At 42.9% G+C, this 23,446-nt stretch overlaps 2 protein-coding genes across 3 annotated transcripts in view; both read left to right on the top strand.

Moving 5' to 3' along the window:
- The window catches only part of slc8a3 (solute carrier family 8 member 3), a 108,216-nt gene extending 100,809 nt beyond the window's left edge, over positions 1–7,407 (top strand). Inside the window, exons 7-8 of one of the 2 annotated variants that reach the window (XR_013078134.1) lie at positions 984–1,750; positions 1,994–7,407. Coding sequence is in view for 1 of the 2 variants with exons in the window: in XM_076748368.1 (XP_076604483.1) it covers positions 984–1,360 (377 nt within the window). In the remaining variant the exon portion in view is untranslated. Of the gene's footprint in view, positions 1–983 lie in introns of both variants that reach the window. The other variant, XM_076748368.1, reaches the window with a different exon arrangement.
- A 209-nt stretch (positions 7,408–7,616) lies between these two features.
- Positions 7,617–22,370, top strand: map3k9 (mitogen-activated protein kinase kinase kinase 9). Its single transcript, XM_076748897.1, has 11 exons — positions 7,617–8,270; positions 9,611–10,024; positions 13,803–13,983; positions 15,742–15,890; positions 16,194–16,369; positions 16,510–16,750; positions 16,882–17,004; positions 17,144–17,285; positions 17,485–17,597; positions 18,020–18,772; positions 19,463–22,370. The coding sequence occupies exons 1-11, from the start codon at positions 7,880–7,882 to the stop codon at positions 19,915–19,917; spliced, it is 3,138 nt and encodes a 1,045-aa protein (XP_076605012.1). The 5' UTR covers positions 7,617–7,879; the 3' UTR covers positions 19,918–22,370.
- The last annotated feature ends 1,076 nt before the right edge of the window (positions 22,371–23,446 follow it).

Below are 23,446 nucleotides of genomic sequence, written 5' to 3' on the forward strand. Positions count from 1 at the left end.
GTGGCTTTAAAGACCTTTCTTTCTCTTAGTGATGAACTACATGAACACTGTTACCTGATAGAGGTCGAACCTGCAGGTTATTTCACAGGAGAGATATTTATGCTTTTGTCTGAGCTCCTCTTACTGGCTTGAAATGGGCAGTTTTTTCCTGCTATTTAAAGGGCACATTATTCAGATAGTAAGATCCTTCCATGCCTGCTTCACCTCAGGGGGCTTTGGTGGATTCCTGCCGCTCCAGGAGATGGTCTGCTCGCATGCTTTCACATCGCACATGAGCTGATCCGCTTCTCCAAATTGCAGAATCTGCCATTTTAATAGGAATGGCGGATTCAAACCGAATTGGAGATGACACTCATTTAACTCATGTTGCACCCAAACACGCCTATGATTAATTAAGAGACTAAATACAACCCCTTTGTACCTTGCACCTTACTTTGCATCTCGCCTATCTCGCCACCAGGTCCATTAAGAAGCTGTTCAGGGGCTTTGATGATATCATATGATCTTTCTCAGCAGAGATAGTAAGCGCAGTAGTCAGTAGACTTTCTTGCCAAGATTGACATTGATGCCAATTTTGTGTCAGCAGCATTAACATGCAGCTGGAGGCAGCAGACAGGTACGTTAGCTTAGCTTAGCATAAAGCCTGGATAGGATAGGTAATAAACTTGAATGAGCCTGGTTTGTCTAATGATTATAAAAACCTCCTACCAGCACTTTTAATTAACATGATATACCTCATTGATCTATACTAAGGCAGAAGTGTAAAAACATCAATCTCTGCAAGACAGAGAAGCTTATCCTGTCCTTTTCTGCTCAGGGCATAGTGGATAACGATGAGGATAATTAAACAGCCCCGAACAATCAAATTATAAATGCCTGACTGTGAAAAGTTTTGACCTTTTGGTGACATTGTTTTGTCATCTAGATTAGAAATAATCTGATCAAAGAGAAACAGAAGCGATAAATGACCTCTCTCTCCACAGACACCTTTGCCAGTAAGGTATCAGCAGTCCAGGACACCTACGCAGACGCCTCCATCGGGAATGTGACTGGCAGCAACGCCGTCAACGTCTTCCTGGGAATCGGCATGGCCTGGTCGGTGGCGGCCATCTACTGGCACATCCAAGGGAAGCCGTTCGTGGTGGAAGCCGGCTCGCTGGCCTTCTCCGTCACTCTCTTCACCATCTTCGCCTTCCTGGCCATCTCGGTGCTGCTTTACCGGCGCCGGGCCCACATCGGAGGAGAACTGGGCGGGCCCCGGGGACACAGACTGGCGACAACAGCCTTCTTTTTCGGCCTCTGGTTTCTTTACATCCTCTTCTCCAGTCTGGAGGCCTACTGTCATATAGAGGGCTTCTAAATGGAAAAGACCTCAGTGTGAGAGAATACACACATACAGGGGTTTAAAGTACAACTTCAGTGGTAAAAGAGTGAATTCTCACTGTGGAATTTGGGTCAGTCTTATATGGTATAAAAGGACAGAAGAGGTAAACCCGGGGTTTTCCCAGACACCCCCCCTCCCTCTCCCTCTCTCTCTCCCTCAACCCCTTCTGTAAGGATGCTTGGAGGTGTGTATACTGCCCTCTAGTGCCGACAGGCCTGTTCGCCTTGGCTATAGGAGCCTGTGCTAGTGTGCTTGCAGTTGGGATTGGGTTACCACCGAGTCCAGATGATGCCGATCCCGGGGCGGTCCTGCATTCCACTGGAAGAGACTGCTTCTTATATCCGGAGAGAGTTGAGTTAATCAGAGGTATATATTTTTCTCAACATCTGACGAGAACGACTTTTTTTAAAAAGTATTTTGGGGATAAAAATGCAAAAAATAAATAAAACAAAAAAAAAAAATGAACACACACACACACACACAAAAAGAGGAATAAAAGAACTATTTTCTGATCTACGTTAAGGAATAACAAAAGATTATATCGTAAATGGGAATATGTTGTTGAGTGACAGTGGGATGGATTCATAGTATTTATTTTTATTTGCATAGTTTCCTAAGGAGCACTGCAGAGTTCTCAGAAATCACACAAAGAAGGAGAAGAGGAGCGACAGTGACACTTCATACTGGCAGATGAATCCCCATTCAAACAGGCGAGGAGGAAGAGGTGGACACAGTGAACATGGTCAAACTGCCCTGAACATTACTTCTGTACTCTATACGTATCTATATATAATATATTTCCATACTTTCTGTATATTTTGAATATTTGTTTAAATGTGGTCACCTTCTGCTCTAACAACAGAGGATCGCTGTGGCTAAGCGGGAGGGGAGGGGGGGTCAAACTATTTACTGGAACGATGTCTTCACATTTCTAAGAGTTATGTATCTTGCCTAGGTAAAAGTATGACATTGTATTTTATTTATTTACTGATATCTTGGTCTCACTGGAGTTTTCACCTTTTCAATCAGAAATCTGAAAAAAAAAGATTAAAAAAAAAAAAACCGTGTTGCTGCAGAGGTAAATTCAGAGGTATTTTTGTACTGTCCCTTCCATGCACTTTGCTGTATAGTTCTATTTATGGAGACTTCTACTTGTACATGTGCAAAAGGCCAATATTAAAGGTGTCACTATGGACTGAACAGAGTGCCTGTGGAGAGGGGCCTTTGCTGCCCACACCGATGAGCTCTTCGCTCAGCTGAACAAGTGAAGAGTTTCTTCCTAAAATGGTGCATTTTTAAGTCTTTAAAGCTGCATTAATAGATTTTTGGTCACCAGGGGGCAGCAGAACAAGCTTACAGCACAATCACTATCCTGATGCTAGCTGTTAGCTGCTATTCTGCTAGCTTCTTTATCTCAGTGCAAAGATGAGGGTTTCTTTCATCTGGATTTATTAAAGAATATATAATTTCCCTCACATTACAGTGTGTTAGCTCACGCCATCATAACTGGTTTCCGTTTCCCAACTTTGTAGGTGCAATTTCAGCCATCTTTAAACATCTACACCCTTCAGTGTTCTGATTACAGCAAACCACTCGTCACACTAGTCTTATTCTCAATCCAAGTTAGTGACGTTGAACCTGCAATGGTCTCGGGCTCATGGAAAATACTGCACACTAAAAGCCAATGAAAACACAAATATTAAATGAAACGTTATATTGTTGATTTTTTTTTTTTTTTTTAAATTACCCTCCCTGCCTTGAGATGCAGGATGAACAGCCAAGGTCTTCTACTAAGCTAGGACATGTTCCACAGCTGAAATAGAAAAATTTACATCAGTGCAAATGTTGATATGATTTGGAAGTAAGTTTTCTCACTTGTGGAAAAGAACACAGAAGTTCCACTGTAATTTCAGATCTACATAAACTTGTTAAGGTGTGTTACCTAGCTAGCAAACAGTTGCTATTTACACATCCAGTAGATGCAAAGTAACATTCAAGTTGTTATTTTGAAGACCTGATCAATCATATTCCAATATTCACTCGCCTGTTAGCTGTAATGGAGAGATCTGGCTCTTTATCAGCTACACTAGCTAGATGCTAACTTTTGCTAATTGGTGCCAGGCAGGTAGCATAGAGTGGAGTTAGCTAAAATTGCTAAAATACTTTACGTAACTGCATAGTAGGGTGATACTTCTCTGGGCTTGGAACTATGAGCAACACCTTTCACATTACACGCAGCCATTTCATCCAGAGTTAAATATTGATTAGTTTAGCTTAAACACAGTGAAATCTTTCAGAAAATCAAGGTTTCTAGTATCATATTTGTGGGTGTTTCACTGGCATCACTTCAAAAAATGACTTGCAAATTACACGTTTTTCCATAAAAACATTTACTTTTGGTCATTATGTAAAGAGTAGGTGTTGGTGATGCTCTTTTTGGATGGAAACTCTTCAGTGAAGAGGCTGTGTCAAGAGCCTGGTGTGGGTGTCAGAGCAGCAGATAGCTCCAGGTTGAATTCCAAAGCAGGCTGGTATCAAAATTGAATGCTGTTTAACACACGACTGGTGCTTTGTTTTTAAAATGAGAGAAAAAAAAAATACAGATTTGAAACTCCCAAAAGCAGCGGAAAATATGTTTATTACTTAATTTGCATAAAAGTGTATGTTAGTATATAATCGGTCAATTCTTGGCTAATTTAAAAATCACCCAAGAGATTACCAAAGAGGTGGGATGCAACATCTGTTTTAAAAAATTAAGAAAAAGTTAACAAAAAAAAAAAAGAAGAAGTGACAGTAAGTGGCAGTGACACTGTATTTCCACATGGGGGATGTCAATCTCCGGTCCCTGTGGTCGTCCCTTCTACTTCTCTCCTCAGCACTCTTCCTCCTCCTCCTCCTCCTCCTCCTCCTCCTCAGTGTTCTTTCTTCGTGGTGAGCAGTGTTGTAAATACGTCTCGTGGCTGAGTCGGATGCTCCTTCCCCGGCCCTGGACCGCACCTGCTCACCCCACTCTGCCTCTATCTCTCTCTATCTCTCTTACATGTAAACACACACACATTCGGAGGAGAGCGATGGGTCCACTGCTGCACAAGTGGGAGGACAGTTTGGCTGACTGTCCCGTTCAGAGGCAACACAAAACCCACATTATGTACATAATTTTCAGTGTATGTTTACATAGACACAGCATAGGTGTCCTGGGGGTGGGAAAGCATGTCAACACGACTCACATCTCATCTACAGGTTATCTGCAGTCGCTTAATCTGAGCCAGTGTCAGTGGAAGTGTGAAGTTTTTATTGTTTTATTTTTCGGGTCAACAAGGCTCAATTTGTCACCCTTTCCCTTGTTAAAATCCTACAACAGGAACTATTTTCAGTCTTGAGTTCAGCAGGTATTCATGATGTCAAGGAATTGCCAGTGTTCTTAGTTTTATCTTGGCCTTTAGTGGCTATTTGTATTGTTTATTTGGTTGTATTCTTGATCTTATCTGCCGGGATGTGTTGAGCAGGAACGTCGGCGAGTGTGTGTTGGTGTGCTGTGCATGTTGCCGTGCTGAAGCCAGGCAGTGTGTCCTCTTCGCACTCGTGTGCACAGGCTCTGTTGTGGTTGGTCTTCACAAGGGCACGGCTCTAAATTGGTTCTGTCATTTTGTCTTAAGAATACATGTCTTAATTCTGTAAAAGATGAAAAATATTTATCATACACATCAGCCTGCGGGAGGGAAGTGAAATGTCACCGTTCAGTAATTGGACTTGTGGTTGATGATGTTGTGAGACACTGAGGAAAGCTTCGATGATACTGTTCTTTTAACTTTGTTTTTTCTTGTGTAACAGAAAAGGGGCACATTTTACTGGATGGGTATGTTTTTCCTGGCCTGCAATGAGATGTCAAAATAAAAAAAAAGCAAATTTCCAAAGCTGTTGTTTTTTTGAGATCAAGCCATTTTGTTCTTTTGCTGTGGAATAAAAGCAGCTTTCTGGCTCATGAGCAAACACCGGTTGCACTGACTTAAATCAGGCCTGACTAATGTGTCTTTGAATCCAGCAGTGCGTCTACTTGTAGAATTTGAAACGTCCTCTGTTAATAATATCATATTCTCACAGATAAACTTTTCAGGAGTGAAGAAATGTTGTTTACAGCCTGACCACACTGTACTTGTGACATGATTGGTTTTCTGAAAGGTTTCCACAAACAAACCAAAATCCTTTAAAATAAAAGATAAAAATCTCAAATTTGGTGTTCAGGATATTTCTAAAACAATAATGTTTTGTGTCTGTACATGTTGCAGAGAAAAAAGCACAAGTGTGTTGTCCCAAATTGGACACATGGAGGTGTGGAGGTTTTTTTTTTTTTTAGGATACAGGGTTCCAGGCATTGATGAACTGAGACATGTTTATTTGGAAATGACTCCTGATTCTTGCTTTTCATCTCATATTCAGAACACATTTTTCTCAGCTTGCAGATACTTTTACTCATTTTCTGTGAAACCAGTCCTCTGTCTCGTATCTTTATATCAACGATCTCCATGTCTGTTAATCGCACTTCACTGCTTATCTACAACAGTATAAGCAAAGCCTCCCGGTTGTGTTAATCCAGACTACTGTTATCTCTGGTTTTGTGTGTTTTCCATAATGCTGTCAAAGTAGCCAAGAACAGTCTGCAGAGGAACTTCTTTGTTTACATTTTGCACACAGCAGAATATTCCAGACTCAGATTCAGAGACTTTTTTTCAAACCAGCACTGAGGCAATGGTCCTATAAGCTGCAGAAAATTAACCTCAGATCTCTGGTTTAGCTAACGTCTGTAATTTATTCAGGCATTTTGTGGTGCATGAAAGCTTAATTGGTGATTAAAAGATCTCATCTTTCTCACTTTCTTTCTCTTGCACTCACAAGGTTACTCAAGTCTCTATTTGATGCCTGAAGATAAATAAGGCAACCTTTCAAAATGACTTCCATTGTGACAATATCTGATTGAGGAGCTCACCGCAGTAAAGGTCAAATCAAAAGCAAAACAAACCCTCAACTGTTGCATGTATGGAAGAACATTTCTGCAGGAAAAAGAAAAAAAAAGTCATCATAAAAACAAAAATGTACAGCGTGAGTCAAAAGAATGAAATAGTCATTCAAAACTATGAGATAAAAAGTACATTTTGACTTAGCCAACTATCTTAAAATGTTCACTTAGCTAAAATTAAGACTTTCTATCTCAGAGTTTTGATTTTTTTTTTTTTTGACTCAGATATTTTGACTGTCATAATTTAAGTCAAGTTTAAGTTTTTCAAATCTCATGTTTAAAGTCACACTTTTGACCCACAGTCTCATAATCTATCCCATAATCTCATCATTGTTTTTATTGTACTATCTCAAAATTTTCACTTCTGAAGCTAAAATTTTGACCTGTTTTTTCTTCCGTACGCATGTCACCTCGTCTGTCACCATCTTCCCCAGTGCACTTTTTATTTAACACGTCTGTGTGATGACACTGATCATATCCTGCATCCATACATAGAAATTCAAACACCAGATCCTGGTGAAATATGTCAGGAAGTGGACTGAACTGACTGTGGAGTCTTCGTTGATTTCTCACTCGTGCTTTTCTGCCTATTGATAATTTTTATTCATGCAGACTAAACATGTGAAACACTGTTATTATGTCTACTTGAACTGGGTGAAGCTGTGCCACACAGTATTTATGGTTTATGTTTTGTGCTTTTCTGGAACAGGTTGAAATTTAATCAAGTTAAAACAGAATGGACACTTTTTGAATCATTTCAGTTTTCAGATGGAGGGACTATTGTTTGGATTTCAACCACACACACATGCACACACACCTTGTCCTCTCATCACTTCACTGAAGTAGTGCGGATTGTTCATTTGATTGTTTATGTTGTTTTATACCTTGCTATGGATTATGTTTTTATTTCAGGGAATTATGCATGGAAGTTAACCTTAGGTTGAGTATTTTGTTATGTTTAGGTTTTTTTGTTTTTTTTTTAGGGGGTCAATAATTAAATAAAAGAGACAATTTGAAGAAAACAAACGCTTCCTTGTGTGTGATTAATTGAAACAGGGCAGGTTAAAGCTGGAAGAAAACGGATGACCCGCATTTGACGCTGACAGGAGGGTGGGAGAGACACTGTTGCTGACGTGCCTGTGAACCAATAGAAAGCCGCGGATGACTCGCACGTTGGCACAATTGGCTTAAATTAAACACTAGTGCGTCCGAGGAGTTACAGCGATGATTGGTGAGGGATTGTGCTTTGCAAACCATGAAGCAGGATCTGTGCGTTTGATAGCAGCCAGCGGGGACTGAAAGGCAGACGATGCAGCAGAATGGTGCTTCCAGTTCCCTGCGGTGTTTGTGTGCGGGATTAGCCGCGACTTAGCTCTGTGTGTGTGTGTGCGTGTGCAGACGCAGGGCGCACCGAGCCGCCAGCCAGCCGCGTCAGGTGGATGCGCCTGCAGTGATCCAGGTCGGCCCTATGGATCGCGTCCATGGATGTCTTCAAACCCGCTTTGGACAATAGTTTGAGTCCCAAGGCGTGCGTGTCCTCATCGGAAGAAGCAGAGGCAGATGTTTTTCGCTGGCCCACACCGGAGAATGGCATTAGAGCCGCGCCGGATGCGGGACCCGCCGCGCCGGGTTTCTGGACGGCTGTGTTCGACTATGAAGCGACTGCGGACGACGAGCTCAGCCTGCGGAGGGGGGACCTGGTGGAGGTCCTGTCCAAAGACTCGCTGGTGTCGGGAGATGAGGGCTGGTGGACCGGTATGATAGCTGACCGGGTTGGCATTTTCCCGTCTAATTATGTGAGCAAAGGGAATGTCATTCCGGAGGAAATACGGGACACCCCAGAGCAGCAGTACTCAGTGCCTCCTCTGCACCGTGAGTATCCCATTGTGCTTCATGCCTGGACAAATGAAATCACTGTGCTATCACTAAAACACAGCACAGGTCTTCCCTTGTGCTTTATCTGAAGGCCAGAGAAACCCACGTTGAGAGTGCTGTGTCATGGTCGGCGCAGTGCACTCCTGTTGGCCTAGAAACAGGCTGGGCCAAGCATCCTCACAGCTTCAGGACCATTTTTCCTCACACTGCCTGTCAAACAAACAGCCAGCTGCGGTCAGTGATGCACCCTGCCTCATTACTCAAATTGCAATGCACAAGGTGTGCTGCATCCTCAGCAGAAAGATTATTTAACAGAGCAGGACATCAGAGTCCTGCACATGCAAGATTATCAATAGTTATATAAACCTTTATTATGCTCTCTGAGGAAATGCATCAGCGTAATGTGCATTAAATATCATGGTGGCTGGTGGTGTTTGCACCAAAACTGTGCAGCGAGAGAGAAAGACATGCTTGTAGAGACAAAGCTTCTGCAGCAAAATGTGCAGCCAAGGCCTCAGATAGATGCAGTAAGCAGAATCAAGAGCACCTATAGTGCACTGCACAGTGACAGCTCTTAGTTCTTATCAGTCTGTATGAGCAAAAGGATGCCCTGCAGCAACAAAACCAGCTTTCCCCACAGATAGTAAATGTATGGTAGCATAAACAGCCAATAAAAGATGTGCTTTAAGGCCATATGACCCACATCTGCCCCGGTAGTTCGGGTGGGCCACACCACCTCAGCTGTCTTTGTTGGCTGTCTCAGTCTTTCATCCCTTCATATTCAGCAGCAGCTGGCCTACTTTCACATACCATCCCACCTGAAATATTCATCAAGGTCAGTCTGCTTCATAGGCTGTTAGAAATCCACACTGCGAGAGTTTACAGCCACAGACACAAAGGTTCCTGTTTACATCATCAGACAGCACCTTTCATTTAAACCCCAAGTGGAAAGGATCATCCATCCTCCCTTTCTTCCTTCTCCTAACATCCCAGGCAGATGTAAGGACAGATGCTCACCCTTGTGTAATAGCAGGAGGGGTAGTTCCACCAGATCCTGTATTTGGGGCAGCAGGGTGGCTTAGTGAAAACATCCTTTAACAGAATGACCTCGTTTTCAGATCCTTGTTTGCAAGCATTTGCCTTACTGAAGAGTAACACAGCTCCAGACGGGCTGACCCTGACCTCAAATGTCCTTCAAAGGGTGTGTGCAGAAATGTAACAGCTCTGAAGAAGGACATGATGTCAGTATATTGTAATTGTTTTAGAGGAATACAAGTTTGTGTTTTTTCTTTATCTGCCTCTAAACCGGTGTCCTCTTTTCCTACATCTCTCCTCAGTCCTGGAGATTGATTTCTCAGAGCTGACCCTTGAGGAAATCATCGGGGTGGGTGGTTTTGGAAAAGTTTACCGTGCAGTGTGGCGGGGCTCAGAGGTGGCAGTGAAGGCAGCGCGACGGGACCCCGATGAGGATGCAGAGCAGACTCTGGAGAGCGTACGTCAAGAGGCCAAACTTTTCGCCATGCTCAACCATCCCAACATCATGGCTCTGCTGGGGGTGTGTCTGCTGGAGCCCAACCTGTGTCTGGTCATGGAGTACGCCCGGGGTGGCCCCCTCAACCGGGCCCTCGCAGGGAAACGCATCCCTCCGTGCACGCTGGTGGACTGGGCTGTGCAGATCGCCCGGGGCATGCTCTACCTCCACAGCCAGGCCATCGTCCCCATCATTCACCGGGACCTCAAGTCCAGCAACAGTAAGATTCCTTCTTTATTGTCAACACATGGTTATTCTACAATGTAAAAGAAGTTCTCCTGCAATGATTAGCTAAGAGTATCGCTTTTAGTGCCAATTTAGTTAATCAACTCCAATTTTAATCATCATTTTAATAAAAAATGCATGTAGTTCTGCAACTAACAATTGTTTTAATATTGATCCATTTAGTGATTATTTTCAGGATTTTGTCTCTTAAAAAGGCTGTAAAATAGTGAAATTGTCACATTTGAGTCGCAACAAGTCAAGAATATTTGACATATATAAGACCCTGTTGATTAACAGATCAACTCAATAAATTCTCTCAGCTCGAGCTGCATAGTTTTCTGGTTTGAGTCAGACGTAAGCAAGCAATTTTAAAACACCACTGTGGGTTTTAGCAACTTCTAATGGCCATTTGTTAACATTTTTGTCAAATTATAGGGAAACTATGGACTGATGGATCAGTATTGATAATAATTGTTATTTACAGCCCTAGTCCTTAGTGTATTTACTGTTTTTTGAGGGATTAGGAATTTGCAGCTTCATCCAGTTTTTGGCAAAACTTATTGTATCCAGTAATGGACTGTAATATAATTATGGACACTCATAGCAGTCATTTCTGTCTATAAAAAAGGTTTTTCCATTGCTGATTGCGAGAGGGGAAAGTTGTTTTCAAACCAAATACAGGCCAGAAAGTTTGTTTTGTGAAGCCTGGGTCTGGAAAAGTAAAGACTTCCTCACTGGTCTAAAATCCCCACTGATGGGTTCCATTTTAACTGTGGGACAGCAAGAAAACTCACAGTATTACATAAAATGAGTCAACACCCTGTTTAGTCCACGCTAAACACAGTGTGACACATTGTGACTCTTCAGAAATGAGAGCAGAAAGCAAAAGGAGTTTGCATGTATGTTTGTGAAGCGGTTGTAATCTTGCATTTTACCCAACTGGATCCCCTAAATCCCAAGCCTATTACTGAGGATTTGCCCAATGCTCTGCCCCAGCCTCCCTATTGGAAGCTCAGACAATGCATACAACCAGCTTCTTGCCTGCCATTGGCCTGTTCTCTGGTGATCAGCTCACGCGCTCCACTTCCAATAGGCTGCTTTAAAGTGTTAAGTCAGTCTAACTAGTTGCCATCCTGGGCTCTGTGGGGAAAACCCATGCTCTCGTCACAGGACAGGAGCAGCCAGAACACCAGTCTACTCTCTTATACATCTCTTACAGATCCATGCAAAGTTAGGGTCTAAGAAGTACGAGAACTCTCTATTTGTGGGAGTTGTTTGGGCATTATATTCAGTTAAATTATTATATATTTCACATCTATTTGATTTGCATCAGTTTAAGAAATCTCCCATGACCCCATCTTCTTGTTGAGTGGGTCCTTGTGCAATCCAAACTCAGGTGAGAGACTCTGGTCTAGTCGGTGGTTACAGAAGTAGCTCAGGATGTACTTCTGCTGTCAGGGGAAGCAAAAATGGCACCACTGTGCTCTCACACCCATTATTTACAATGGCTTACACTGCACCACGATGGCTTTTCACTGCATCAAGCTGAGCAGCGACTGCAGCCCAGCATGGCGCTCAGAATGAATGGACAAACCACTAAAATCAACAGCGAGCACAGCTCAAATCGCATTGTGTCAAAAAGGGCCTGAACATCATCATGAAGTCCACATTTGTGGTTTCGAGCTAAGCATCTCAAGAGCTATTGGATGAATCGCCATGAAATTTGACATATCCATGTCACCCACTTGATTACTTGCAATAACTATGGTGATCCCTTGATGTTTCATCTTGCACCATCATCAGATCAACTTTTGAATTTGTCCAATACTTTCGTTTATGATCAAATACCTGCAAAGCTAATGACATTCCCATTAGCCTCAGCAGTACTTAGCACAGGGTAGCATGCTAACACACTAAAGTAAGATGGGGAGCATGGAAGATGTAAACATCAGCATGTTAGCATAGTCACTTCAATCATGTTAGCATGCTAACTTTAGCATTAATGTCAAAGCCTGTGCCCAATGCCAGGATCAGACTACACCATTATTTTGTCTTCGATGATGGTCACAGCATCAGATCTAACGATCACAGTGCCATAAACTCCTGCCATGTCTTTGCATTGTGTGTGGTGCTGGTGGTCTTGTGTACCGAAAGAAAAGAAAGAAAAAAGCAGCCAGCTACTCACCTGGCTGATGAAGTGCTTCCGCTATTTCTCGGAAACATTTGTCTTTTCACTCCGTCCTCCTCCCTCAAGGAAATGTCAAATAGACAGGGGTACTGTTGCCACGGATCAATGAACTTTTCCTCTCTTTCATTGTCCCACCTGACAGCATCAACCCCAACATCCTCCTCCTCCTCCTCTTCGGCATGGTTGCCTGACTGCGCTCTGGAGAGAGCACGTGACGCTCAGGAACATGTTGTGGGACATGTCACACTAGACATGTCAAGACAAATAAATTCTGACATGCTAGTCTTTTTGTCGGGTTGTCATGGGGCCTCCCAGACGCTGCATGTCAGGTCGTTTAGCATATCACACTACACGGGTAAAGACGCCAGATTGTCGTTCACGATCGGTCATGACACTAGTAATTGGTCGGCCAAAATCGTCTCAAAATAAGACTAAAATCGTGTAATCTGATCCCAGCATAAGTGAAGCCTCACAGAGCAGCTGCCGTGGCTGTGGACAGTCCGATAAATGCACCTGATCTAAAAGCCTAGTTGTGCACAACCTCTTGGTGTTTGTACTCCGCTGCTACCTGTGAAGCCGTGGTGGGTGAGGTGTTCTCTGCAAGCCTTTCCTTGATGGAACCAAACACTTGACTTATGTTTTTATTTGTAAGCCACTCAGTAGTCTGCCATTTGACAGTCCTAATCACTTTGTACCTTCAACCTTTCAACTATCCCTCCTGCCTCCCTCTCACATGACATGCCATTTAGTAGATACTCTGCACTAAAGCACTGTGCATTATGGTGAGTGCATACATTTGGAGCTTGACTGGCCTCAGGGGGAATCAGCCATGTTCATTTTGTGTTCTGCCTCTTGAGCTACACAGAGGCGGGATTTGCTTTCGCCACATGTTTGGGTTTAGTTTCTTTGGAAACTGCGTCTGTAGCCACATGCGCAACAGATGAAGGGGCGCTTGATGTGCACCGCAGCCAGCCGACACACCCTCTCCACTGGGCACAGCCGCAGCAGATGGCCTGGCATCGTGGAGCTGAATGGGGGAGTGAGCATGTGGTTAGGAGGAGCATTACTTTGCTCATGCATGCTGGGAATGGATTTTCAGACCCTATCAGAGCAAATGGGTCCATCATAGTAGGCTATTTCTTTAGTCGAAGTGTAGTAGTAGTGTTTGTTTAAGTGTGTTGTAAAAATACGCAGTGAGATCATTAGCATTGATGAGGCTGCTGTCTTTCATCTCTGCTTTCCTCTGTTGTAGTGGCTCACTGTTTCTTGGTTTCTCTGTTTGTTCTGTTTTTCTTCTTCTCTGCTTTTATCCTTCCAATCCTTTCATCATGGCCTCCCACCAACCGCACCCTGTTTTGTTCATCCACCATGTGTCTAATTTTTGCGTTGCCTCATGCATTGTGTTTTGTCATGGGTCTGATGCCCCTGCTGTTGCTGCCCCTCCCAACATTACAATCCTGGTGGTGCTTACCTGAAACCTTTTACTTTACCGTCAACCCACCTGCCAATCTGCACTTGCCCACCCCCCCTCCATATCCTGCAACTGAAATCCCTTCATCACCTCCACCATTGCCGACCACTCCAGTCCTCATTCTTGAGAGGGTTGAGATGGAAGACCTCAGCAACAAGACTCTGAAGATCACAGACTTTGGACTGGCTCGAGAGTGGCACCGCACCACCAAGATGAGCGCCGCCGGCACCTACGCCTGGATGGCTCCCGAAGTCATCCGCTCGTCTACGTTCTCCAAGGGTAGCGACATTTGGAGGTGGGCAGAGGAGCGGCTTTATGCAGCAGACAGGCTGCAGAGCCAGAATGAGAGTCAGTTTTTCCACCATGCACACGAAAAAGTTCAGCTCGGGCCACCGTTGCCATAGTAACAAAGAGCAGACTGGCACATTGGAAGGAGAACAGAATGCTGTGTAGCATGAGACGGGTACGAGAGTAGATAAGGCTAAAGACTACATGTACATTCAACACAGGGCTATGTGTTCGTCAGCGTGACGAATCGTTACAGAGGATCTCATCTTATTTATTACTTATTAAAGACTGAACATGGACATAACATAGCACACACAATGCAATGTAATACACAACTTGCGCCAGTATGCAATAAAGAATAATAATAATACAAGCAAAAATTTGAAACATAAAGCTAAAAAATCAAATGCGGTAAAATGTAAAATATACGTAACAGAAGCATTACAATGCTGAGCTGTATATTGGCTCAGTGTCGGTGTTCTGTCACAGCTGGCTAATGATCTCATACAATTTGTACACACTCAAGTGCAACTATCCAAATGTGCAGGGCTGTGCAAAGGACTCACAGATGACAGCTTTAATTCAATTGAAATTTTTAGATCCACTGTATAAAACATACAGTGTAACTTCTGCAGAGGTGACCCTCATACCTGCAGACACACATGATTTCATTTCCAGTTAATATTTAGTGTGACTGTAAAGATGTGATATGTTCAGCATTTGTTCATTTCAGTCCTGATGGTTATGACCGCTTGACCACTCTATCAATTGATTGATTAGAAGATAAATAGCAGCTATTTTGATTAAGTCATATTTAAAGCAAAACTGCCCATGATTTTAGGATTGTCTCACATTATAGTACGCAGAATGTCATTGAGATTTGGACTGTGTGTTGTGCTAAAAAAGCCACTGTAGGACCTCATTATTGAGAACCTGATATACATTTTTTGACATTTTTATAGCCCTAATGATCCACAGATTAAATAAGAGAATAGTCAGTAGATTAATCAGTAATGTAAATAACCATTAGTTCCAGCCCTAATCACAGGATAAACCTGCATTAGACATGTTAAGCGCACTGGAACAAATTCACTTTTTCTCTGTGCAGCATATCGTTATGTCGAGCACAAAAGCAAAGATGGCCCAGCATATGTGAATATCTAACGCGAGTATGTAATTTATGTGATTCATTTTCAATGTGCAGTGATGTTATGACATGGTTTGTTTGCATTGTTGCCATGTGTTTTCTCTGATGATGAGTTGCTACGGCTCAGCTACCCCTGACTGAATGTGGCGTTTGTTAGGTTTTAAGTTAGGTTTTAACGACAGAAAGACGAATGAAGTGTGCCGACCAGGGAGGGAAATTACTTTGTCATCGTAATCAAGGCTTCTACACTAGAGCAGAATAAAACTTGGTCAAATTATAAGACAAAATAATTTCCAGGTATTATTTGATCCCTGTCTGATACAGTGTCTAGAATTGAGTAAATGGGTTTATAACAGAAGCGGTAACCCACAAGCCAACAGTACAGAATCCATGATATTCAGTCATTCCTGCTTTATTTGATTTGTTGCAGGTAATTGACTCTCAGTTCATCAGTGTGCAGCTGTTGCACAAAGACTCACAAACTTTCTTATTTTGACCTTTTCTCTCACCTTGGTATTTACATGAGAGAGCAAAATATAATGAGCAAAATATAATTATTTCCAGATTCATTCAGCACCTATTTCCTATGTTTCTCTTTCCTTTGTTTGAACAACAAAGTTATGGCGTGCTGTTGTGGGAGCTGCTGACGGGAGAAGTTCCATTTCGGGGTATCGATGGCCTCGCAGTGGCTTATGGGGTGGCAATGAACAAACTGGCTTTGCCCATTCCCTCGACATGTCCTGAGCCCTTTGCACGTCTTATGGAGGGTAAGAGGAACAAAATCATTTTCTACTCAAGACGAGTCCTCCAAATTGGATGGAAATTATCACATCGCTATTACAGACCAAGTGTCAGTTTATGTGCCAGACAGATACTTTTGAACATTTATTATTCTTGTTTGTTTATCCACTGCACCAAGAAAAGCCTCTGAAATAGATCTGAGAAGCACCAAATAAATAAACAGAATATGTTCTCACTTTCTGGAACCACTTGAAGGGCACTGAAATATTTTTTTTGCGGAGGCAAAATTGGCACAAGTTTTAGAGAGTGTTTTTCATCTTTTGCCACAGACTGCTGGAGCTCAGACCCCCACTCCCGACCGCAGTTCAGAACTATTCTGGACCAGCTGACAGCCATCGAGGAGTCAGGCTTTTTTGAGATGCCGGCAGAGTCCTTTCACTCTCTGCAGGATGACTGGAAACTGGAGATTCAGGAAATGTTTGATCAGCTGAGGACCAAGGAAAAGGTAACGGTGGTTGAACCTCACGCTGTGCTCTAATGACATACACATTGGACTCTATTAGGAAGTTTAAGGCTGGAACTTCAACGCAGCTGTGCTTCCGGTTTCATTACCTTTTCCTTCACCTCTTCTTCCTGCTCCTACAGGAGCTGCGATCGTGGGAAGAGGAGCTGACCCAAGCAGCACTGCAGCAGAAGTGCCAGGAGGAGGCGTTGAGGAGGCGCGAACAGGAGCTCGCCGAGCGGGAGATCCACATCCTGGAGCGAGAGCTCAACATCATCATTCACCAGCTCTACCAGGAAAAGCCTCACGTGGAGAGTCGGCAGGGCAAGTTCCGCCGCAACCGCCTTAAACTCAAGGATGGGAACAGGATCAGCCTGCCTTCAGGTACCGCAAACACACGGTCACGATGCAGTCAGCACTGTGCACGTTTTCAGTCAAAGTCAGATTTGGGATATTGTGATGGAATTTGGACGGTAAATATTTTCTGGAACATGTTTTTTAAAATCCTGATTTAGATTTTCAGCACAAAATCACAGTGCAGGCGTCTCCCTCACATGATCGGCGGAGGAGTTTGCTCAGCAGCAGCTCCAGTCCTCAGACCAGTCCACCGATGCTGCCCCGCCTCAGAGCCATCCAACGTAAGCACCATGAAGGACTTTGTGTATTTTCCAAGGACATCTAAATTCACTCGGTTTATTATTCATCACAAGCTATTTAATGTGTGCCCTTGATATCGGCTCTCATAATTTATTCTTTTTAAAATGTCTCCTTTTGCAGTCACTCCGGGGGACGGATGTACGGCCTGGGGCCGCAGCACAGGTTTCCAGCAGGATGAAGAGGAGAGCGAGAGGAAGGGGTCCAGGAAAAAGGGCAGAACCCGGGGGTGTGGCCCCTACAGGGAGCACAGCGCTGATGCCAGGTAAGGTGACCAGAGGATCTAGAAATAGTCCTTACTTTCTCCAGATAACCTCAATACTTTGTTGAAGTTTTCAGCTCACATTAAGATGACATATTTTACCTACAGTTATTCCACACAAAGTTGCTTTTAAAATGGAAACTGTCCTTTACAAAATGAAATCTGAGCCTGTTTTTCATTTTTTATCCTGTCTACCTGACAGTGTGAAGCCTCCCCATGAAGGCAGCAGGCAGCGGTCCTGCAGTGCCCCAAACCTTCGGAGGTCCCCCCGACACAGTCCAGCAGTGCCTGGAGTGCCAAGCCTTGTGGAGATGGGTAAGCAGCACCAGCTTATTAAATCTATTTTGTCATTCCATATAATAACATAGAGAACAGCTGTGTCCAGAGGTTGGCAAAGTGGCAGACTGGAAGGGAAAACATGGAAGGGGAAAGTGAGTGTGTGAGATATTTCACCACATGGCTCTTAGTGGTTGACCTGAGAAACTAACAGATGTGCATGTTTGTAGCTGTGCGAATGTAAACACACTTGCTGAAAAAGCATCAAGCACACTCAGCAAACCAAACTTGGATGGTTGGAATTCAAGTAAGAATTCCGCAGTAGGCCTGAAGCTGCCTTGTGTTTTAGAGGAATTGTTGATATTCAAGGCAGCATGAACTGCCTGTGAACACATCTACAAATACTGGTTTTCTATGTATGTGATTTAAATATAACTAAATGTGACTAATCCTGTTCAAAGAAAATGAAGACTGCTGCTTCACTACTGAGCCAGGAAGTGCTTCTGGTCAGTCCTACCTCTGCATCCCCTTCCATAAGGAGGACCACACAGCTGCTGCTGCTGACGGTGATGGAGATGAGTACTGCCCCAGCGGCCAGGTACCAGGTACACCGCCATGCAGGAAAAGCCCCGGTGGGAGCCGGCGGTCTGAGCTGGTCCTGCTGGGCTGTGGAGCTTTGCTGGCTGCCGTCGGACTGGGCTGCAACCTGCTAACTTTGGCCCAACCGGAAGAGAGCATCAAGCCGCGATGGGAGGGTTTCTTCCACAGAACAGGGGGCCAGAGGCGGAGCACCAGCCCCCCCACTCGCAGACTGTTCCGGCGGGAAAGTCCGCTGAAACCCTCAGCGCCCTCGCTACCCGAGCGAGGCCTGCCCTCCTCTTACACGCTGCTATCCTTATCATCAGTGTCTGACTGCAACTCCACCCGCTCTCTGCTGCGCTCTGACAGCGAGGAGTTGTTGGTCTGCCGCCCTGCCTCACCGCCTCCTGTTTCACAGCATCAGGCCATCCCAACTCCAGTGAACCCACTGGTTAACACACACCTCGAGAGCTTCAAGCGTAACCCCCGCCAGTCTCTCACACCCACACATGTACCCTCTGCCCCAAGTTCCTCACGTAGCCTGCGTCGAACACCATCAGACGGGGCCATCAAGAAGAGCTGCCCCCCTAATAATCTGGAGCCATTGCCAGAAAAAGCAGCATTAGAGAACACAGGTAAAGTCTTGTCTTCTTTAATTCCATCCAGACGTACGGTCATAGTGAGTTTTTGAGGGTTAATACTGATACGGATGTTTTTTAGTTTGTTTGATGATATTCAGTTTCCATATTTAGCCATATTTTTGGTTTTGAGTGAAACGTCTCTGCAACTACTAATTGAATATGCCAACTAGCGTCATTCCCATCAGCTTTAACTGTATTTCATGTTTTGTCCTAATGTTAGCATGCTAACCTGCTAAACTGAAATGGTGAACATAGTAAGCATTAGACCTAAACAACAAGTTAGCGTTCTCATTGTGAACATGTAGCCAAGCTACCATTAGCATTGAGCTAGAAGAACCGCTGTACCAAAGTACAGCCTCACAGATCCGCTAATGTGGCTTTAGAGTCTCAGTCTGTTTATTTTACTGATGATGTACAAAAAAACAACAGCAACAAAAATAAAACTGCATTAAGCCATCCTCAAAAACCAGAACCTTCCATTGAATCCCGAATAGTCAAAAACACAACTCAACACAGACAACTTCAAAAAAACAAGTTTTCCTAAGATATTAAGCATTTTTTAAATAAGAGTAGAAAAACACGACTAAATCACCAGTACTAGCCGAATAACATCCAGCCAAAATTTTGGTCTAACCTAAAAAACTTCTTTGGAATTATAATGTTGGATTTTCTCTGGATGTTCAGGTGGCTTCAGAGGTTTAAAAGAAGAGTGTTCTGAGGTTCCCCGGCTCCCTGATCCAAATCTTGTGTTCCCTCCAACTCCCCGTCGCCGCTGTGCTCCCGAACGCCCCAAAACCCTTGACTTTGTGGCCCGGCCTCGGCCTTCGCCACGGGCGCGCTGCGATGTGTTTTGGGCAGAAGCAAGACCCAGGGGAAATGGACAAAACCTGGGTAACAGCGAGTCGCCCGCCCACACATCCAGCACAGAGACTCCTCCAACTGTAGAGTTTGGTCGAGACCCGGCAGTGCTGCCCACCCCAATGGAGGCCCCAACGCCCTACTCCCCACGCAGGAACGAAAACCTGTTGGATCAGCTGGATGAGGGACAGTGCAGGGATGGAACCGTACCACTCTGCAGACCGGAGATCAGCTTTCCCAGAGACTCACCTTACCGCTACAGACCTGGATTCTGGTCCTAAATCAGCCCCGTGTGCATACAGCCCTGGCCCTTCATCTTCCAACACAAGAAGGGGACTGTCCCTGCTGCTCGCCTTTGGATTGTTACAGGTCTGGGCCAATTAGTACTTAGAGGGGGTGGTTCACCTTTCCTCTTGTACAATATTGTCACTAAATTACAGGAAGACAGTTGTTGTGAATATTTTACCTTTCTGACATTTGTTGCATTGCCATTTGTGATGAAAATCATCCAATTCGGCATCAAGTAGCTGAAAATCTTATTTGAGCCAGGTCTGGTTGTTAATGCATTAGAGGGACAGAAAAACCCGTTTTGATTTTCTGTCACTTACAGAAACCCTGATATTGTCATTCAAGACATAAAGGCTTTTTTTTCTTTGGGAATAAGCGGATTAATGGCTTTATAGCAGAATGGCATTGACAGTTTCACAAAGCTTTCTGTACTTTTCTTAATTTCAAGCTTGAGTTCAAGATTGTGCATTTAGTGAAGTGCACTTTTGGAAAGCGTCATGAATGTAAAGCTTCAGGTTTTTTCCATCATGTAAAAACACAGTCTCTGATTATTTGTGGGTTTGTCTGTAAAAAGCATTGTGTTATTTGAACTCATCTGTATAATTCACTCTCCTTTGTTAGTGGCCGATGGACTCCTGTTTTGTACTGAGCACCTGTCATCACCAATCACTTGTACAGAGTAATATCCCAGGGACGGGGGATGATGTTGTATAATATGAGCACTCCTTTGCATTAGCCTTGAAACAGTGTCAGTACAGTAATGTCTGACTCGGTATCAAGCCCTGTATGCTGAACTGTACTAAAAAGAAGAATGTCAATACTGCTGAGGTTTGAATAGGGATCAAAACACTGTCAGGAAATCACAACCAAATACATCAAAGAACTCATTAATTCCCTGTCGAGTTCATTCTTTGTTTGTGACCCTGTCAGAGCAGCTTGTTTGGATCCCGACCCGCCAGTTGAGGAACTTTTCTCCAAACTAAAAAGGGAACTTTGTATTTGTAACTGTGTAATTTGTTTGCCTCATAAATTGTTGATCAAGACAGGATGAGGGGTGTAAAGTATGTATTTGATTATGTAAGCGTCAAACTGCATGAGTGTTGAATGGCACACAAGTGAAGCAGGCCCTGGTGGCATGTGGAAGTTCACTCCTGATATTTATATTTGTAATGACTTATTTAATTTTATTTATTGATTAATTTGTTATGATGGTTTATTTTTATAATTCATTGTATTTGCCTTGATTTTTGACAATTTTGTCCATGAATGTTTTTAGAGTCAAAAGTGGCTTCCAACAAAATGCAGTCACATTTGACTTGCTTCATATTCATATGTTTGGTTTCATGCATTTTAAAAAATCTTCAGGATGCTTTTTTGTTTTTCTGCTGCAGGTTTTTCTAACATCTTTAACAAGGGTGCAAGTAGTTTCAATCCAACTAGAGACCAAAAGCAGACACGATTAGACCTAAAACAGTTGATTAGTCAAGAGATCAATTTGCTTAAGTCACCTTTTCAGTAAAAATCCCAAACATGATTTAGTTCCAGCATCTCACCTAGTAATTTACTGCTTTATCATATTTGATAGCAAACTCAATTTTAGGAAGGTTTCAACAGTTGTCTTGGGAAAGCAAGCGATCTGATGACAACAATTTTGGCTTCAGGAAATTTGGAGTGATTCTTAATTTTAAAGACAATTAATTGATTGAGAAAAAAATGAATAGATTATTCGATTCATTCATTAGTTGCAGCCCCAAATCCAACAGTCAAAAGTTATTTAACTGAGCAAATTCATGGAAACTGGGTTGTGCACATTGGTTATTTTTTGTTTCCATATTTTACTTGTGTTTGTCTGGCCTAGACTGGGGTTGGATATTAATTTCAAATAATTTACTGTTATTTTAACCTGTTTGACGAGGAAATTCACAGTACTGGGGGAATTTCAGGTGTCAAGTTACTGGTGCTGTCAGAGGTGGTAAATCCTACCTATTAACCGTTAAACTAGCAGGTAAAGAAAGAGCTAATTAATCATCAGTTATTTGAAAAACACTATCTGACTCTGGTCTCAATGCCTGTTTCTGAATTAATTTTCAAATGTCAAGTGACCTCTCAGCCTGGAGTACCAGATCCTCTGAGATTTGACCTGTCTTTATTCCAAGTGTGACCCAACCTACGTGTAAATGTGAATGCTTTCTCTCTGAGGACTGTGCAGAATGTGATCATGTTCAATGTACAAACTCAGTATTTCAACTAAGGGTGCTGGTTGAAACAAAGCTCTCACTCTGAGGTGTAGCCAAGGCATCATTATCTGTCTGAAATGTTACCACGAATAAGCTGATCTTAATGTTACTGAGGGACGTTGTTCACGCTGGGAATAATACTCTTACTGACTGACTTGTATTTGCACTGGAACACACTGATTTGAGTAAAATCATAGTAAACAATCCAACTGGGTCACCATTTCTTTTATAACGCCCTGTGTTTCCTTGTTGAATTAATAGATATAAAAGTAGTTATACGCTATATTTTTACTCCGTAGTTCCCCTTTGTGTTTCTTTCAGCTTGTTTTTTTTATTTACCCAACAAACAACAGTTTGTGCTCTGTAAGTATTAGCATTAGCATCAGAACTATACATCCATTTCTCTGACAGATAATTCCCTGGCAATGTTTTAACAAGACTTACCACTGTTAGAGAGAAATGGGTAGGCTATACAGCACCAAAGAGCAGACAGAGGTAGCCATTAGCAAGTGAATGTTCTGTAGTCGAACATTTAGCTAGCAGCTAATGAAAGAGATGCATGTTTCCCTTAGGAGTTAGTGGAGACTTGGAGCAATTAGTTTCTTGTGTGTTAGCATTAGCATTACATTTGGACATAGAGCTATGTATGAATTTCTCAGAAAGATAATTACTGGGCAATGTTTTAACAAGACCAGTTGGGTAGATAGAAATGGTGGGCTATCCAGCTTCCAGCAGCAGACAGATTTAGCAGTTAGCTAGTGAACATTCTGTAGCAGCACATTTAGCTAGCAGCTAAAGAAAGAGACTCATATTTCCCTTAGAAGTTAGTTGAAATTAGCAAATGTTTCTTGTCCATAAGTATTAGCATTAATATCAGCGTTACATTTAGTCTCAGAGGTATGCGTCCATTTGTCAGAACAATAATTAGCCAGTGGTATTTGAAGAACCTTGCAGGTTGTTTAACCAGACTTAGAGCTGGTCTAAAGGTATTGCCAGAATCCCTAAAAACTTTTTTAACCATCTGGATGAAAAAAACAAAAAAAAAAAATATATATATATATATATATATATATCTCAGTCTGCTACTCAATGAAAAAATACTTCTAAATCATTTTCCAACTACATGCTTCCTTTTCAGGTATCTGGATGGCTGCCATCTTTATCTCAACTTGTGAAACAGGTAAATCATTTTCATCATGCTGTGGACAGAATATTCTTTCATCCAGATGGAAGATTAGAAGAGTCTTTGACAAATTCAGAAATATCTTCAGAAGTCCCACAAGTT

Source organism: Chaetodon auriga, chromosome 14 (genome assembly GCF_051107435.1).
Source record: "Chaetodon auriga isolate fChaAug3 chromosome 14, fChaAug3.hap1, whole genome shotgun sequence".
NCBI lineage: Eukaryota > Metazoa > Chordata > Actinopteri > Chaetodontiformes > Chaetodontidae > Chaetodon > Chaetodon auriga.

What these genes read in the sequence shown, in the direction of transcription:
- map3k9 (XM_076748897.1), top strand. Translation starts at nt 7,880, where the DNA reads ATGGATGTCTTCAAACCCGCTTTGGACAATAGTTTGAGTCCCAAGGCG. An exon ending in CAGGATCAGCCTGCCTTCAG is followed by an intron (nt 16,751 to 16,881) that starts GTACCGCAAACA and finishes ATCCTGATTTAG; the next exon opens with ATTTTCAGCACAAAATCACA. An exon ending in CCGCCTCAGAGCCATCCAAC is followed by an intron (nt 17,005 to 17,143) that starts GTAAGCACCATG and finishes CTCCTTTTGCAG; the next exon opens with TCACTCCGGGGGACGGATGT.